General features: G+C 36.6%; 1 protein-coding gene across 3 annotated transcripts in view; it reads left to right on the plus strand.

Annotated features, from left to right (window-relative positions):
* Positions 1-820: 820 nt before the first annotated feature.
* The window catches only part of sh3glb2b (SH3-domain GRB2-like endophilin B2b), a 35,971-nt gene continuing 19,721 nt past the window's right edge, over positions 821-17,070 (plus strand). For all 3 annotated transcript variants that reach the window (XM_066659425.1, XM_066659426.1, XM_066659428.1), the window contains exons 1-3: positions 821-972; positions 5,794-5,935; positions 12,389-12,517. In XM_066659425.1, the coding sequence (XP_066515522.1) occupies positions 910-972; positions 5,794-5,935; positions 12,389-12,517 (334 nt within the window). In that variant the 5' untranslated portion in view covers positions 821-909. The remainder of the gene's footprint in view (positions 973-5,793; positions 5,936-12,388; positions 12,518-17,070) is intronic.

Below are 17,070 nucleotides of genomic sequence, written 5' to 3' on the forward strand. Positions count from 1 at the left end.
GTAAACCTTTTTTTTAATCAAATTGCATGATGACATGATTATAAATATGATGATTCAATGACATATTGATGTGTGATTATAAAAATAAAAACATAAATAACATTTCTAATGTTTATTATGAGATGCAATTCTGTGATCATTTTATGTGATTATAGCTGGATCCTAAACAATGTCCTTAAACAACATCCTACGATATTTGGATGCACAAATAATAATAATAAATATTTGAATTAATTGTGTAACTGAAATATTTAATCAATTCTAAAGCTGCATTTTGCCTAAAATGTCAAACATTTTTTAAATCAAGTCTCAATCCGACAAGTGTTCAATTTTCAGTTAGTGTGTGTGAATATTCAATGTAAAGTAAAAATATGTTTGAGATAAACTATTTCTTTAAAGGACATTTTCGCCAGTGTTTGCAATTTGCTGCAAAAATAAATTGTTAAAAACAATGAGTTGTGAAAAATCGATTCAAATGGCCAAGGGAACCCAGGGGACTAATTGTGGATTGTTTAAAAGGGCACTTTTTAACCTTGTTTGTAATTTAACATTGTTAGGATAAGCTCTCAAACATATATTAGCTACCTAATAGACCATTCCAGACTGAGAAATTTTCACCGTTTATCTGATTCGTGATCCACTCCAATTGCACATATCCCCTTCATAGAGTGTGATATAACGGATTACAGGCGTAGGAAGACCGTTATATTTTTCCCACTCGTACTCCTACACTTACGCCTCCTGACCTGTCATTGGCTACTGTTGCGTTAGTAGTATATTGCAACAAATCATAGAAAAGAACGCAACTGAAAGGGCGGGGTTTGTACGAAAACGGGTGTGAAGAAAAGTCTCTTCTTTGCCTCGTTTGCTCGCAAAGGGAATACAAACGTAGCCGATGTAGCTAACAAGATGGACTTCAATGTCAAGAAACTAGCTTCGGACGCTGGCGTTTTTTTCACTCGTGCTGTCCAGGTAGGTTTCTTTTTTAATTTTAAATGTATTCAAAATCTGTACGGACAACGGACAAAATCAATTTGGCATTTTAATCGCCTGTTCTTATTCGAATTTCCCCTTCCACCTTAAATGTTGCAGCAATTCCATTCTGGAACAGACGGGCAGAATTGAACTGCCGCACCATTTAAGGTGGATTGTGAAATTAGAACAACAAGCAGGCGAATAAGCGTGAATGGACCAAAATATCCCCTTCCTCTACTATTTTCACGGACAGTTCCTCAGGAAAATGTAAAATTAAACGGACCCTGGTTCCTCGGTGTTTTTTATCTTGTGTTTTTCCCCTCGTCATTGTAAGCCGATAACGACAAGCTAAGTCTGTGTGCATTATTCATGGCTTTGCCCGAAAGGAGCATTCAGATAGAGAGAGAGAGAAGAGGGGGTGGTGTGTGACAGTCCACAGAAGATGAAAACATTGAGGCTTCTCTGCCTACTACAAAATAAATAAAGAAATGTATGTATATATATATATATATATATATATATATATATATATATATATATATATATATATATATATATATAAACCTGATAATCAGATTTGATGCCAGCAGTTCAAACAAGGCAAATGTGTAAACAAAATATTCCTTCAATTACATTACCAATGCAGTTAAATTTACAGTTCATCTAAAGTTGCAGTTACGCTTAAATTACATTTATATCTCTGTTACACTTACTAATGCAGCCTTTTTACCCGTAATAAAAGCTTAGCATCTCATAATGACGACGGTATAATGGAGACACTTATTATTAAGACTTGCTGGCTCATAATGAGATCTAGTCCTTTCTTTTATGAGAATATGCACTCAATATGTGCAACGTTTTCATTATGATGGCCATATTTCAGAGTGGGCTCACGATCCACCGCAGCCCTTATCAGTTTGAACATGTTACAGAAAATTAATGATTGAATGGGGGGGGGGGGGGGGGGTTTAATAGGGGTCTATTCTGAGTTAAACTGTAATTTACATCTATCTGAAGCTTAGCTATGAATTTAATAACGAAACATACAAAATGTCATACAATGTCAGGTGTTGTCCCCCTGCCTGCAGAAAATTTATTGTTATTGATATATGAGTTCCTGCAATATGGTCGTCATTAAGATAACATTACTTAAACAATGCATCATATAGCAATTACTATACTGGTCATGCTGCATTAGACATTCTTTCCTGTCCTGGGTTTGAACCCTTCTTCAATCAATGCACTTCTGTTATTTGTGTTATATTCAATTATAGACATGGCCTGCAGTAAAAGAGTGTTGTGTGCTGAGCTTTGAAAGATGCCCTGTTGGTTGGATGGTTGTGTGGGGAGTGGGTGTTTTTGCGTGCGTGATCACTCACGCATCTGCAACCAAGCTTTCGAGAGATATACTGTCTCTCATTACTGGGTTAAAAGGTGTTATTACAGAATCCTCTTTACAATATCTAAGAGTTTGAGGGATATTTTATTTATTGATAAAAATCAGAAAAGAAGATGCTTTGTTCTTTGAACTCATGATTAGTCATGTGATGTTACTGCCCTGGGGAAAGGAGTCTGCAGCAGCTGTGTCTGTGTCAGTGAGAGTCACTAGTGGTGTCCCAGAGGATGGTTCATCTGCCTGTTTTTAACTCCAGTATTTTCTGTTGCGTCAGCAGGGATATTCCCTGCCTGTGAGTGGCATATCTAGTGAAGGGGTATTCCTGTATCTGCCAGAGGAAATCCATTCTGCACATTCAGCATTGGACAACTTCTTTTGCTTTCAGATCATATTGGATTTTCTATGGAAAATCAGTCCAAATTTTGGAAAGGAAAAACATGCTGTAGACAGTGATGCCCAAAGTAATCTTTTTTTTTTTATTTTTTTTTTATTTTACATTTTATGCAGTAATGTGTGACCCATTTGCTTGAAATAACATAAGATAAAACATTATAGTTTGTTTTTAATTGATTAATTTTAATGTTAAAATTGTTTTATTATATTAAAATAATCTCTAATATTAAAAAAATCTGTGTATTCAATCGGGCAATGTTTAGATAAGGTATTTTCTACATTTGCACAGTATCATATGGAGAGACATAAAGAGAACACCTTTTGAAAATTAGAGATGTAAGTCAGTATTAAGTTTTAAGCATTAAGTGTTCTATTGATGGGTGGCACGGTGGCACAGCAGCTAGTGTCGCAGTCACACAGTTCCAGGGACCCAGGAGGTGTTTGGCGTGGGCTTCCTTTGGGTGCTCCGGTTTCCTCCCATGGTCTAAAAACACATGTTGGTAGGTGGATTGGTGACTCAAAAGTGTCCATAGGTGTGAGTGTGTGTTGCCCTGTGAAGCACTGGCGCCGCCTCCAGGGTGTGTTCCCGCCTTGCGCCCAGTGATTCCGAGTAGGATCTGGACCCACCATGACACTGCAATGGATAAGCGGTGGGTCCAGCGTATACACGGAATCACTAGGCACAAGGCGGGAACACACCCTGGAGGGGGGGTGCCAGTCCTTCGCAGGGCGACACACTCACACATTCTCCTCCCAAGGCTACCAAGTGCAGTTTCTGTAGTGCTGAGCTTAGATTAGCAATGACAGATGCTCTATTCTTCCTAATACAAGTCAGTAAAGCATCACAACAATTTTGACATTTTTAATTCTAAAATTAAATAAAACTTGTTTCTTTAAAACAGTTAAGAACGATTTCTACCTCTCCTTTAGAGGTATCATTTTGGAGATAGGATTTTTTTCTTGACAGTGATGATGATGATGAAGAAGATGATGATGATAATGACACTTAGGATTTTTAAGATTTTACTAAAACTTTAATTATATTGTACAGAAACTGGAAATACACTAATCCTTTAGCTCAGAAGGGAATATCTTGCTGAGTGATGAGCGTTTAAGGCAATATAGCAGGTATTATGTTCTTTGAGCATGTCTCTCACTCTGACTCATTACAGATGGCAGATGGCTGGTTGAGCTCCTGCTGATGTTTTCTTTTGCCAGTCAACGGTATTGAGGGGTGAGGTGTTTCCTCTCAGCTGACAATTGTCTTTAACCAGAAGATCAAGACAGGCTATCCCAAATGGACAGAAAATCAAATGTGTTTTTCAGGTACTTTCAGGTAAAGTTTTGTCTTTACCTGAAAAGTCATAAAAAAACTAGCAAGACTAAAAATCATTTAGGTTAAAAAAGGCTAAATACTTGTCACTGATTAAATCTCTTAAACCATGGGTCACTAATCTTATCCATAAAGGGACGGTGTGGCTCCAAGTTTTCATCCCAATAAACCTGAAGCACACCTGAGTCTCAGTCTATAATCAGTTATATAGGGTGTCTTCCTGTTTGGTTGGAATGAAAACCTGCAGCCACACTGGCCCTTTGTGGAAAAGATTGGTCACCCATGACTTAAACTAAAATGTTTGAAATTGACTTTCACTTAATTGTAAACTGCATTTAAATTAATTAGCAAAACATAATATTGGGGGCAGAACGGTGGTGCAGTAGGTAGTGTTGTAGTCACACAGCTCCAGGATCCTGTGATTGTGGAAGTCCCACTCCAGGTGATTGTACTGTGAGAAGCTGATGTGTGTGGGTTCCCTCTGTGTGCATCAGTTTCCTCCTAAGGTCCAAAAACACATTTGTGTGAGTGTCTGAAGGTGTGAATATGTGTGTGTGTCACCCTGTGAAGGACTGGCGCCCCCTCCACTTATGTTTTGCACAGTGTCCCAACTTTATTGGAATTGAGGTAAGTAGTATCCTGTTGTAATGGTGGCTTTTCCCCCATAACTCATAGTTAATTATTTATATTATGCTCTTAAATGCTCTTAAATACCAAATAGTTCAGTTATAAACAGATCTGGTTTTGTTTAAACGGGTTCAGTGCAATAACGGATGCTGCTAAAAGTTACATTGTGCAATAAGCGATGCTGCAGTTGTGGATTGTGTACATAGGATAACTCATAGTTAATCACTTATGTTATGCTCTTAAATCTGTTTACTGCTTCCTTAAATATATTCTTTTAAGTCTTTCTTGTTTTAACTCCTTTTTTCGCTTAATTGCACCAAGGGCTAACCCAATTTCGTTGTATAAGTAAAATTTACAATGACAATAAAGGTTTCATCTTCTTCTTCCCTCCCAGTGACCCAATTTAGGCAGTGCTTCTGGTATAGAATAAGCTGATAAAATCAAAATGTAATGTAGGTTTGGTGCAAATGGTCTTTTAATAAAGCTTGCATGGGTTGACCTTGAATTCAGGTTGTGCCTCTTTTTAATAATATTAAATCAGGTGGAAAAAAGGTCTGTGCATCATTAATCCACTTGTTTCTGCAGCAGTGGGCACAAGGTTTATTGAACAGTTTGTAATATTTAGTAAAATCCATCCAGGGCTTTCTGCACCGATCATAAATTTTTGTAATGTATCTGTGGCTTGCTGATGTCATTTGACTGTAATATTTCCATCATCGCAAAAAACAACCAGCTCTCCTTGGTGATGAATCTTGTCAGTCCATCATTTTCTCTACATGCATTTCCTCATTCCGTTTTTCCATCTCAGTCTTTAAAACCACAGCATTTGCTGGTGATTTGTGAGAATGACTCATGTTTAGGAGAGTGCCACCATCTGAGTAAGGAGATTTTTTTCTAAAAGCATTTCTGCTTGTGTATCACAAGCTGGTGTTAATTTACATCTTGGTTTGCTGATAATATATGCTTAGTTTGCATCACCATAACCTTGTGTCTTCTGATCTGTTCTGGATGCTTAGTCAAATAATCAGACTTGCCAAGATGCTTAGTGCGTGTTTCTTCTTTTTACCAGTTCACAGAGGAGAAGCTGGGCCAGGCAGAGAAGACTGAGCTGGACGCCCACCTGGAGAACCTGATCGCCAGAGGAGACTGCACAAAGAACTGGACAGAGAAGATTTTCAGGCAGACAGAAGTTCTGCTGCAGCCTAACCCTAGTAAGTTTAACTCCAGATTAATAAATTCAAATGAGGGTACTGTGATTTTTAGATTTTAAAACATAGTAGACTAATTACACTAATATACTATATTATAATTAGTACACTAATTAATACACTATATTAAAGAAGAAATCAGATGTTTAAATTGACCTATTGCATCCTATTCTGTGTTACTTGAGGCTAGTTTTGTTACAGATTGAAATTTACTCTTTTTGTATCCATTTTCTGCTGGTATTAATGACATTCAAATATATAATATACACAATATAGAAACAGTATAAACATATTACTATAGTACAAATGTTTTAAAGGGTTTTGTGTGTGTGATTCACAAAAAAGTATTATTTTGTTTTTTGTTATTTTATGGTAACATTTTCATAGTTTTAAATGTGAATTGTCATTTTATTTACTAAAAAAAACTACAAATGAAGTAGTTTGAAAATGGTAAGCCAGAAATATTGTCACTGCAGTCGTTATGAGTTCCATGAAGGAAACAGGACTGCAAAAACATGTGCATCAATTTGTTCTGTTTTTGGAGACAATATTGTACCCAAAAGTATGTGAGTTTTGGTTTAGACGATTAAACATTGTGTTTATTCTGTTAGAGACATCTATGGAGAGAGATTCGTCTCAAAAGCCTTTACAAATGCTTAAATGTTAATCCACAATTAAATGAAACACAAGTCACATATGTTTCACTATTCACAAATGAATACAACCTGTGACTCACGGTCTGCTGTTTGTACAAATACAATTAAATTCATAAATACATGTGTTTGGTTTTCATAGATATATCATAATTTTATGTGAAAATAAATACATTTGTTTAAATTTACATTGCAATATTTGTAAAGTCGAAGTCTCCCATTTAAAATGTATTTGTAAATTGTAGAATCTGCATTTGTGGATCAAGTCACTCGCGTGTTTTCCGTGACGTGTATCTGTTCATTTCCTCTCGAGGGTTTTTGGATTTTGAGACTTTCCATTCGCATTACACCTAATCCAAATACAAATGCAGCCTGATCCGCAAATGTGGCCAGCTAGTGGCCAGGTGGTAATGTTATTTCCCCCAGTGTTTCAGGACTGACCTGTAGCTCTCATGGCCGCAGCAATACAACCCCCTGTAGGCGGGACTGTGACTCCATTGGCTACCGCAGTAAATGATAGACAGATAAGTCTGGCAGCTGATTTACTAAATAAAAGTTATGACCAATGAGACGAGCATTTTCTTTTTAGGAGCCGTGGGGTATCTGCCCCTCCCTCCGGCTGAGAACCTCCATATTAACTGTTGTGCAATATGCTTCTCCGTTTAAATTGGCCCCAAACCCCCAAAAACATCAGTGCCACCTAGTGGTAACTCGCTTGCCTGCTAGCCACATTTGTATTAAGATCGGGTGAAATGCGAAAGGAAAGTCTCAAAATCCAATGTACAGATACACGTCACAGAAAACTTGATCAAGAGTGACTTGATCCACAAATGCAAGTTACAAACAACAAGTTAACAATACATTTTAAATTCGAGACTTAGACTTTATAATATATTCAATGTAAATTTAAACAAATGTATTTATTTTTGCATAAAATTAGAATATATATATGAAAACCAAACACATGTATCTATGAATGTAACTGTATTTGTACAAATTACAGATCGTGAGACACAGATTGTGATGTTTTCATTTGTGAATAGTGAAATATATTTTTGACCTGTATTTAATTTGTGGATTAACATTTACAACTTTAGCATTTGTAAAGTATTTTGAGACTAATCTCTCTCCATAGACAGCTATAATTATTAACACATCAGTTACTATAAAATGAATTGAATTTTTAATTACCATTGTATGTTACACATAAACACTTTAAAACATTTTTGTACCTAATTGATACACAATATTACGTAAACCCAAAATCTACACATATTTTTATACATGCAGCAGTAAGAAGACAGTTTGAAAAACAGCATATGACAAAGGTTAAAACAGTATCTTCCAAATGTCTTTCAAATTATTCTTTTATCATGTCTGCTGACTGTAATGCACCTCTTCTTTAACACACACCCTGACTTATCACATTTATGTTTAGATGTATGTGTACTCTACCTTTTAGATAAGCCTCACATGAGCTGTCAAGTGTCTGTGAATGATGTTGGCTCTTGTCTTGTTAATGTTGGTTCTAGTTTGATGTTTAATGTTTAATGAGTCTAGTCTAATGACGTCTTATTACAATTAGCAATGTAGAGTTGCACTCTCATCTCTTACATGACATATGACAATATTACTACACATAGATTTTCAGTTCTGTCTACACAGATAGAGCCATCACTGCAATGTACTGTGATACATGCAAAGCTGAGCAAGATTAATTTGAAGGATTAAACAAGACTGCTGTTAAGACTGCAGTAGAGCAGAGAAATATAGTACTTGTTCACCATCTTAATATATCTGTAGTGGTTAAGTATGACAGCATCCTCTTTCAGGCTTCGCAATTCGACTACTTTTAGCATGTTATTTTTAAAATAACATAATAATAATAATACAAACATAATGTGTGGTATGGCCTAAGGTGAATGATGTCTAAACATAAATTTACCTTGAATCTTTGAATCCTGTAGTTTTTCTTATTGTTTGTTACTGAGCCCTTTGTAGTTTTCAAGTTTAGATACAAAGTTATGTATCACTTTTCTAGCACAACGCAAAGTGCTCCAAAGTACTTCTCACAATGAAATGATAAGACTATATAGGGGTAATCTAATCAAGCTGCTTGATCATCATAGCTACCTGATGATTTGCTTGGCTGATAATATTGGCTGATGTTGACATCCCAAGGATTTATCCAATTATATTTATCACATAAATTCTTCATGTGAAAACACCACTAGGCCTCATATTTAGTGGTTTGAAAAACTAATTCAACCCCAGGGCAGTATACAGCAGTACACAATGTGGAAAGGACATTGGGAATTTAAATGTAATTTATGGGTCACTTGGCAATTTCCTAAATTCCCTGCTTTTTCGTGGGATTTAAACCCAGTAATCAACATCTAAAGTTCATCCTATTTTCTGATGCAACACACAGATCTGCCTGGAAGCGATATTTATTACATTTCTTGGAAATGCTCTAAAAATGGGCATAATTTTGGGATGCTGGACGTAATATTACAGATATAACCTGTGACACAATGTATGTTTAGAAACACTTGGAATAAACCACTAAAATGTAAAATGTTGATATATGGTTTGGAAAAATGGTGGTATGGTTGTCTTTGATTTTGTGTATTTTTTTTATTGGTATGCTGTGCAGAATTTGTTTGGGTAGTTCTGGATTTGGATCAATAACTGTACAATACTGCCTAGGTAAGAAGTGCCTTTAGATGGGTCTGGAAAATCTGGAGGATTTGATCATACAATCTTCTGAATCTAAGGCAAATCTTGTGACACATGTTGAGGGAATGTTTGGAATATAGTGAGCTAGATCAGCCAATATTATCAGTATCTGTCTTAACCTGTTCTTTCAGTCAATATATCACAAAGCTTTTCATGCTTGTTTGGCCCTACAACCAGCATTTGAAGGGGTTGAGACTAGCGTGAGCACTCTCATAAATGTAAAAGATTGGACGTAGAACGTCTAGAAGACATTTTCTACGTAACTTTGTTATTTATTTATTTACTTACATATTTACTTTCTTACTTACTTCCTGAAATTAAATGAGAGACCTCTAACCTGTGACTTTCTGACCCTCCCCATGCTCCAGTTGATCACACTGGTAAGTCTGTCTGCTTTTGCAGTGCCCTGTGATTCAGGTCATGACCCAAGGCCCTTCCCCAAATGTCCCATTTATCAGTATGCTGGTAAAATCAAGGCTATTTTTCTAAGGCAGTTTGGAAATAAATGTTAATCTGATGATAAGGGTTGTCAAATATGATTCACACACTTCCAAGTGTATATCTGACGATAATGTTAATTTGTCTTGGTAGCAATAACTATAAAAAAAACGTGAATGTGTTTTTTCCCCTCAACGTAGAGAAGAAAGATAAGTGTTGGAAAGGGTAAATATTTGTGTTTCCTTCATAATAAATATTTAATAAATCCTCAAGGGGCTTTCCATTGTATAATCTGTGACTACTCACCTAAAGAGCTGTTCATTTATCTGTCTGTGATCTGTTGTGGTGTTGGTGAACATAGCCCTTTTAGGCTGATACGAGGCCAGATTTGCACTTAGAGTTTGGAGAAGGGAATGTGGTCCTGGATCAGCTTAAAAGGAGCATGTAATTTTTCTAAGTAGCCACCTGCAACAAAGCAAGGCCAGCACTAAAAGTCTTGCAGGGAAAATTGAAAACATACAAAATTTGCCAAAGTCCAATAGTCTGTTTTTTAAGTGTAAATTTTAAAAATGACTTGAAGGTCATGCTTCTTTTCCCCCCTGTGTTCAATTTAAAAAGTGGTCCTCCTGGTTGCACCTTTTTAATAAGTTTTTAATCAAAACTAAGTGGGAGTAGGGATGAACAAACACAATCCTTTAATTAATGGGGTGTATGAAGCAGTCTATAAATGTGAAGCTGGTGCAAGTGTGCAAAAATGTTTTTGTATATTATACACATTTTATTTATTTAGAAATTTTTTAAGAAATAAATACATTTAATGTTATACAAATTTCTATATAATTCTGGAATCATTTACAACTCTGTTTGTCATTTTCAAGTTGAAATATACCAGCATTTTAAATGTAGCGATATCCAAATTTATGAAGCTGTGCTGTGTCACTTTAGAAAGCATAAATGTAAATGTAAAATATCTTCCCACAAATTGGCCCTGGCCCTATGTCTCCACAGGCTTTTTGTCTGGAGACAACGTTGTTCAACTTTTTCTGATGGCTTTAACAGAAACAAGGGTACAACCCTCTAATATCCATCCCCAATTCCTCTAGTTCATGTTTCTAACATCTGGAGTACTGTCAATAAAAGGACAACCTCTGCCTTTATTAAATAATGGAACTGTGTTTTTCCTTGTTAAAGGCACAGTTTATTATAGAATGGGTTCTCTACACAATTTACTTCTTTTTTTGGGGGACTTTTCAGGCACATACAATTACGTTACATCGTCCAAATGATACAAGCCAAGCCACTGATTTATTTATTTATTTATGTTTAAAGAAATTTCACACTCAGTTTCTTCCCAACCTGTGAAGTATTTACCCTAAAATTTCTCATGGTTGTCCACAAACATTCTCGTGAGATCAAGTCTGACCCTGCTAGACTTCCCACAGGCCTCCCGTTGGTGTGCTGCTCCAGAGGGACATTTTTACAGACATTTTGCTCATTTGTTTAGTCACCTTGTTGTCATATGTTTTTGTTCTTTTTGTGTGTCTGTGTCTGACCTCCACTGTGTGCCATTGTCCACTGTGTATTAATCATAGGCAGTGACTGTACACTACACAGTCTGCAACTCTAGCCTCCTTTCTCCTTGTACATGGGAATCAATTTTGGATGAAAAATGAGAAATAACCGGAAAGATTGCACAACACTGTGCCGTGTCTCTGTCTCTTGCTTCATTCTGCTTTTTTTTTGTTTTTGTGAGCCACATTGACACATTCTTACTTTCAAAGCCTCTGCAGTGAAATGGGAAGTAGTCATCTACATATGACTGTACTGCTAATTAGAAAATGCTAGTCAATGGCTAGTATTATATTTATATGAGATACACTAGGCCTGGATGATATATATATATATATATATATATATATATATATATATATATATATATATATATATATATATATATGTCACAATATAGTTCTTAATTTTGGTTGATACGATATAATTCTGTTATTGTCCAGCTCTATGACACACCACAATGCAAATGTCCTAACATCGTTTATTTAATTTAATTTAATTTATTTCCTGTCAAAAATGGTCATTAAGTATATATTGAAGCAATATAGAAACAAAAGGATGTAATAAGACAAACTGTGGACACAGATTATATGCCGTTATTGAATCATCTCTGAAATAATCTGTTAAATATGTTTTTTATGCATATGTAATGACCAGGTAATACATGAAGTGTAGTGTGTTTATTTCATGTTTAAGTGTTTAAAGCATAGAATTTTTCCTATTATGGAACGGTCCCTATACAGACATTTCAGGATGATCTTTTTTTGTCTCCTGTAATGTTAATATTGATTTGTTAAACAACGAGTGGGATGTACGTACAATGATAGTAAAAAGCATAATATGAGGCATCCAATTATAAGTCTATTATCAAATTGTTTATATGAATTCCATCGTTTTTGCCCCTCACTCAAGTTATTGTTATTGAAGTGTTTTCCTACTTTATCCTGTGGGAATTGATTCAACACACAAACTCATAATTTTGAAAACAAAAGACTGAAAACATGTTGTGATCACCTCAAGGCATCTATTTGCCCTCCTAATCTGAGTATCTACTCAGGTGCCCGAATTGAGGAGTTCTTCTATGAAAAACTGGACAGGAAGATCCCGACCAGAACCACAAATGGGGAGTTGCTGGGACAATACATGCAGGACGCTGCCAAGGACTTTGGACCAGGAACCCCTTATGGTAAATATAGAACCAAAATATTTTATGTTTGTCTTGTTGTTGCTGCATGTGTCAGAGACCTTGCTACTTTTTATTATAAAGGTTTAAAAGGGCCAAGTAGAAAATATAGTAGAAAAAAAAAAAACAATTCTGAAACAACACTCCATATATATAAATGGAGTAAATATTGGCCTCTGTAAGCTCATTTCACATTTTCAGCACTAGAGGGCGCATCTGTATTTCCTAGAATATTTTTATTGTGGGGAAATTTCTGCTTCATTGACACTGAAGCCACTGAAATATAAGCGCCCACTAGTCATATAACCATGCTTGTTCTGTTTTATTCAGTAATTGCTTATTCAATGTATTTTTAACTACTATAAACTTTAAAAATGGCAATTACAAAGTACTTTTTGTAAAATGTTTTTTACAATTTAATTGATTAAATGGAGAACCAGTCAAGAGCACCGTGATGTTGTTGTTACTTACAAACATTTATAAATAAAAGTGCATGATCCGGTGGTCTCCACTGTGTCACAACACAAACTCTCTTAAGCAAGCAAAGCTACACGCATGCATAAACTCTTTGACTGCTTCTATCAGGTTTTGAGGGGACACACCAAAAAGTGTTAACACTAAAAATGACTGCTGTTAAAACTTCATTATAAACAGTTTATTATTAACACATTACTAACAGGTTATTGGCAAGTGTAGGGATTTGTGTGACTTAGACAAAGGCTAAATCTTGTCATAATATTTGGTCAGAGCATCTCCAAATCACCAGGTCTTATGGGGTGTTCCCAATATGCAGTGATTTGTACCCAGCAAAAATGGTTCAAGACAAGATGTTCAGCGATAGGTGCTTAAGACATATTGATGACCAAATGTAACAAAGGCTAGATCAAACCAGACCATTTTTGCAAGACCTGCCATTTTGGAGATGCTCTGACCTAAACATTGATCACCACAAATGGCCCTTCTCAAAATCCCTGAGATAATTAATTCCTGTTTCCAAATAACATCTTTAAAACCTAACTGTTCATTATATATCTTAAACCCTTTACAGGTACCACTGCATGAACAATGAGATGGTGGTAATCTTGCGGCTAATTGGTGTAGTTTCTTAAAAACAGTTAAAACATTCATTCTGTGTCAAGGAGAGGCTTGCCTCAGTGCAAAAGTAGCAGACTCACAATAAATGTTTTAATGCAGTGTTGTTTTGGCAAATGGTAAACAATTTATTTAAACCACAGGGAATTATAGTTTGGAATTTCTGAGTTAAAAAAAATTCCATAATTTTTTTTTTGAAGGAAAGAATCAATATATGAAAATAGAAAATACCTCCATTGTATTCCTTTGAAGAAAATCATTTGGTGACAACATATCTACACCAGCACAATTGTCATTAGAGTCTTAGAAAATTCCGTCTTACACTGTGGGCATCACCATGGTTAAATTACTCATAACACACGGGTTGAATTATCTGAATGCCATTGATGCATTCATAGCTCAAGGGGAAGCGAAAATAGTAGAGTTGGAAGAAGAATTACATCTAAAAATATAGTCTTAGAGTTAGCATGAAAATGTTGTTTAAGATGAGTAGCAGATTATTTCAGTGCGTTGTTCTTTTGCCAGTACATCTATCAGTACATAAAATAAGCTGATTAGTACATTAGAATTTTTCTAAATGCGTGAATGATTTCTCTGTGTACAAACATGTAGTAATATTATTTTTCTGTATGTAGTACAATGTGTCCTCCCCGTGTCCACGAGGGTTTCCTCTGGGTGCTCCAGTTTCCTCCCATGGTCCAAAAACACACGTTGGTAGATGGATTGGCAACTCAAAAGTGTTCCTAGGTGTGAGTGAGTGTGTGTCACCCTGTGAAGGACTGGTGCCCCCTCCAGACATAGGCATCAATCCCTTTTTTTTCCAGGGTAACGTATGAGCTGGGCATTAAATAAGATTTCTCTAAGTCTCTAAAAGGCATTGAAAATCCAAGAGCATTGATTTTTCTAAAAAAAAATCTATTCTTCTCAGAAGGTTAGAAAACATGGTTGGAATCACAGGGACAGCCCTATCATGGTTCAAATCTTGGAATCATGGAATGTTATCGGTTCGTAAAGGTAAACGATTTATCTTCCAATTATTCTAAAGTAAGATTTGGAATTCCCCAAGGCCCCATTTTATGACCATTATTATTTACATTATACATGTTACCCCTAGGCACAGTTATGAGAAACCATGGCATTAACTTTCCCTGTTACGCAGATGACACGCAATTGTTCATATCAGCCAAACCTGATGACAAACAAAGATTAAAGAAAATAGAGGACTGCGTAAAAGACATGAAAGGCTGGGTGTTGGGTAACTTTCTCATTCTAAACAGTAACAAAACAGAGGTTGTGCTTCTGGGTCCAAAAGTGGCAAGAAATAAATTATCAGATTTCATTTGAAATCTCACTACTTTCCAGTTAAACCTGGTTCAGCAGGAAAACCTTAGCATCATAATTCTTTCACTCAGATTTATCATTTGATCAAAACATAGGCATTATCACTAGGACAGCTTTTTTATATCTTTGCATGACACTGAAATTAGTTTCTGCCAGGATGCACCAGCAGTAATTTAAGTAAACTTCAACTACAGGGTGGGCCATTTATATAGATACACCTTAATAAAATGGGAATAGTTGGTGATATTAACTTCCTGTTTGTGGCACATTAGTATATGGGAGGGGGGGAAACTTTTCAAAATGGGTGCTGACCATGGCGGCCATTTCGAAGTCGGCCATTTTTGACCCAATTTTTGTTTTTTCAATGGGAAGAGGGTCATGTGGCACATCAAACTTATTGGGAATTTCACAAGAAAAACATTGGTGTGTTTGGTTTTAACTTTATTCTTTCATGAGTTATTTACAAATTTCTGACCTCTTATAAAATGTGTTCAAAGTGCTGCCCATCGTGTTGGATGGTCAATGCAACCCTCTTCTCCCACTATTCACACACTGATAGAACACAGGAGAAATGCTAGCACAGGCTTTCAGTATCCGTAGTCATTGGCTGCCTGTTAAATTCCATATCGATTACAAAATTCTGTTATTAACATGGGCTCACTCCTGAATACCTACAAGATATTATTTCCTATTATCACCACAATTATTCAGATCACAGATTACTGGCTTCATAATAGTTTCCAGTATACAGAAGGGGGAAGAGCTTTTTCTAATGAAGCCCCCCAACTCTGGTATGATCTTCCTGAAAATGTTCAGGACTTAGACACACTCGCAAACTTCAAATCTAGGCTGAAAACTTGATGGTTCAGCTTGGCTTTTGGTAGTTAATGTTCCCCCTTAGATAAAGGTGGCAGATCCAGGAATTATAGTAGTCTGAGACACTGATGCTGTCGTCCCACCACTCACACACAATCACTCAGGTTTGTCAATGGTGGTGCGGAGGGATGCCAAAGTTTCAGGAAGCTTCCACGTCAGTTAAGCTGTTATAGTCAGATCTGTCGGCGTCATTAGCCATACTCTGGGAATGTTCACATTTTCTATTTTATGTTCACCCAAACAGATCAAAACTAATTACATCCCTTTACCTTTTTCCAAGTAAATGACCACCCACCTGTCCGGCTGGACATTGATGGATGACTTGTGAGCTCTTGCTCCACGCTTCAGACCAGCTCCCCATGCTCCAGCCACCACCACTTGCCCTTGACTAGCTGGCCACCCTACACCGAAGATTTCTCTATAGAAATATATAACTCATATAGACTCCTAACTATTATTACCAGTAGACCAGAGGATAGGTGCCACCTTGTGAGCCTTGGTTCCTCCCAAGGTTTCTTCCTCAACTCTGAGGGAGTTTTTCCTTGTCACTGTCAGCCTTGGCTTTCTCACCTGGGGGAATTTTACATTATTTACATTTTTTTCATTTCATGTCAAAACTTTGGTGGCACGGTGGCGCAGCAGGTAGTATCGCAGTCACACAGCTCCAGGGGCCTGGAGGTTGTGGGTTCGAGTCCTGCTCCGGGTGACTGTCTGTGAGGAGTTGGTGTGTTCTCCCCGTGTCCACGTGGGTTTCCTCCGGGTGCTCCGGTTTCCTCCCATAGTCCAAAAACACACGTTGGTAGGTGGATTGGCGACTCAAAAGTGTCCGTAGGTGTGAATGTGTGTGTGTCTGTGTTGCCCTGTGAAGGACTGGCGCCCCCTCCAGGGTGTATTCCCGCCTTGTGCCAAATGATTCCAGGTAGGCTCTGGACCCACCGCGACCCTGAACTGGATAAGCGCTTACAGATAATGAATGAATGAATGAAAAGTTAGTGATGTACTGTATTCAATGTTAATTAATCAAAGTCATAAAGGTGGTTGAAAATAGGTAATTGAGGCAATCATTCTAATTTGTTTTAGGGGGCAAGGGAACACCACAATTACTGTATTTATAAACATATAGTGCTTATTTTGGACACATGAAAGTGCAGTTTAAACACTTTATTTTTTATTTAAAAGGAAAGATAGATATTGGGCTATTCCTTTCTCCTTCTCTCTACTGAGATACTTCTCCACAGTTGGAACAC

This window comes from Hoplias malabaricus, chromosome 2 (assembly GCF_029633855.1).
Source record: "Hoplias malabaricus isolate fHopMal1 chromosome 2, fHopMal1.hap1, whole genome shotgun sequence".
Lineage (NCBI taxonomy): Eukaryota > Metazoa > Chordata > Actinopteri > Characiformes > Erythrinidae > Hoplias > Hoplias malabaricus.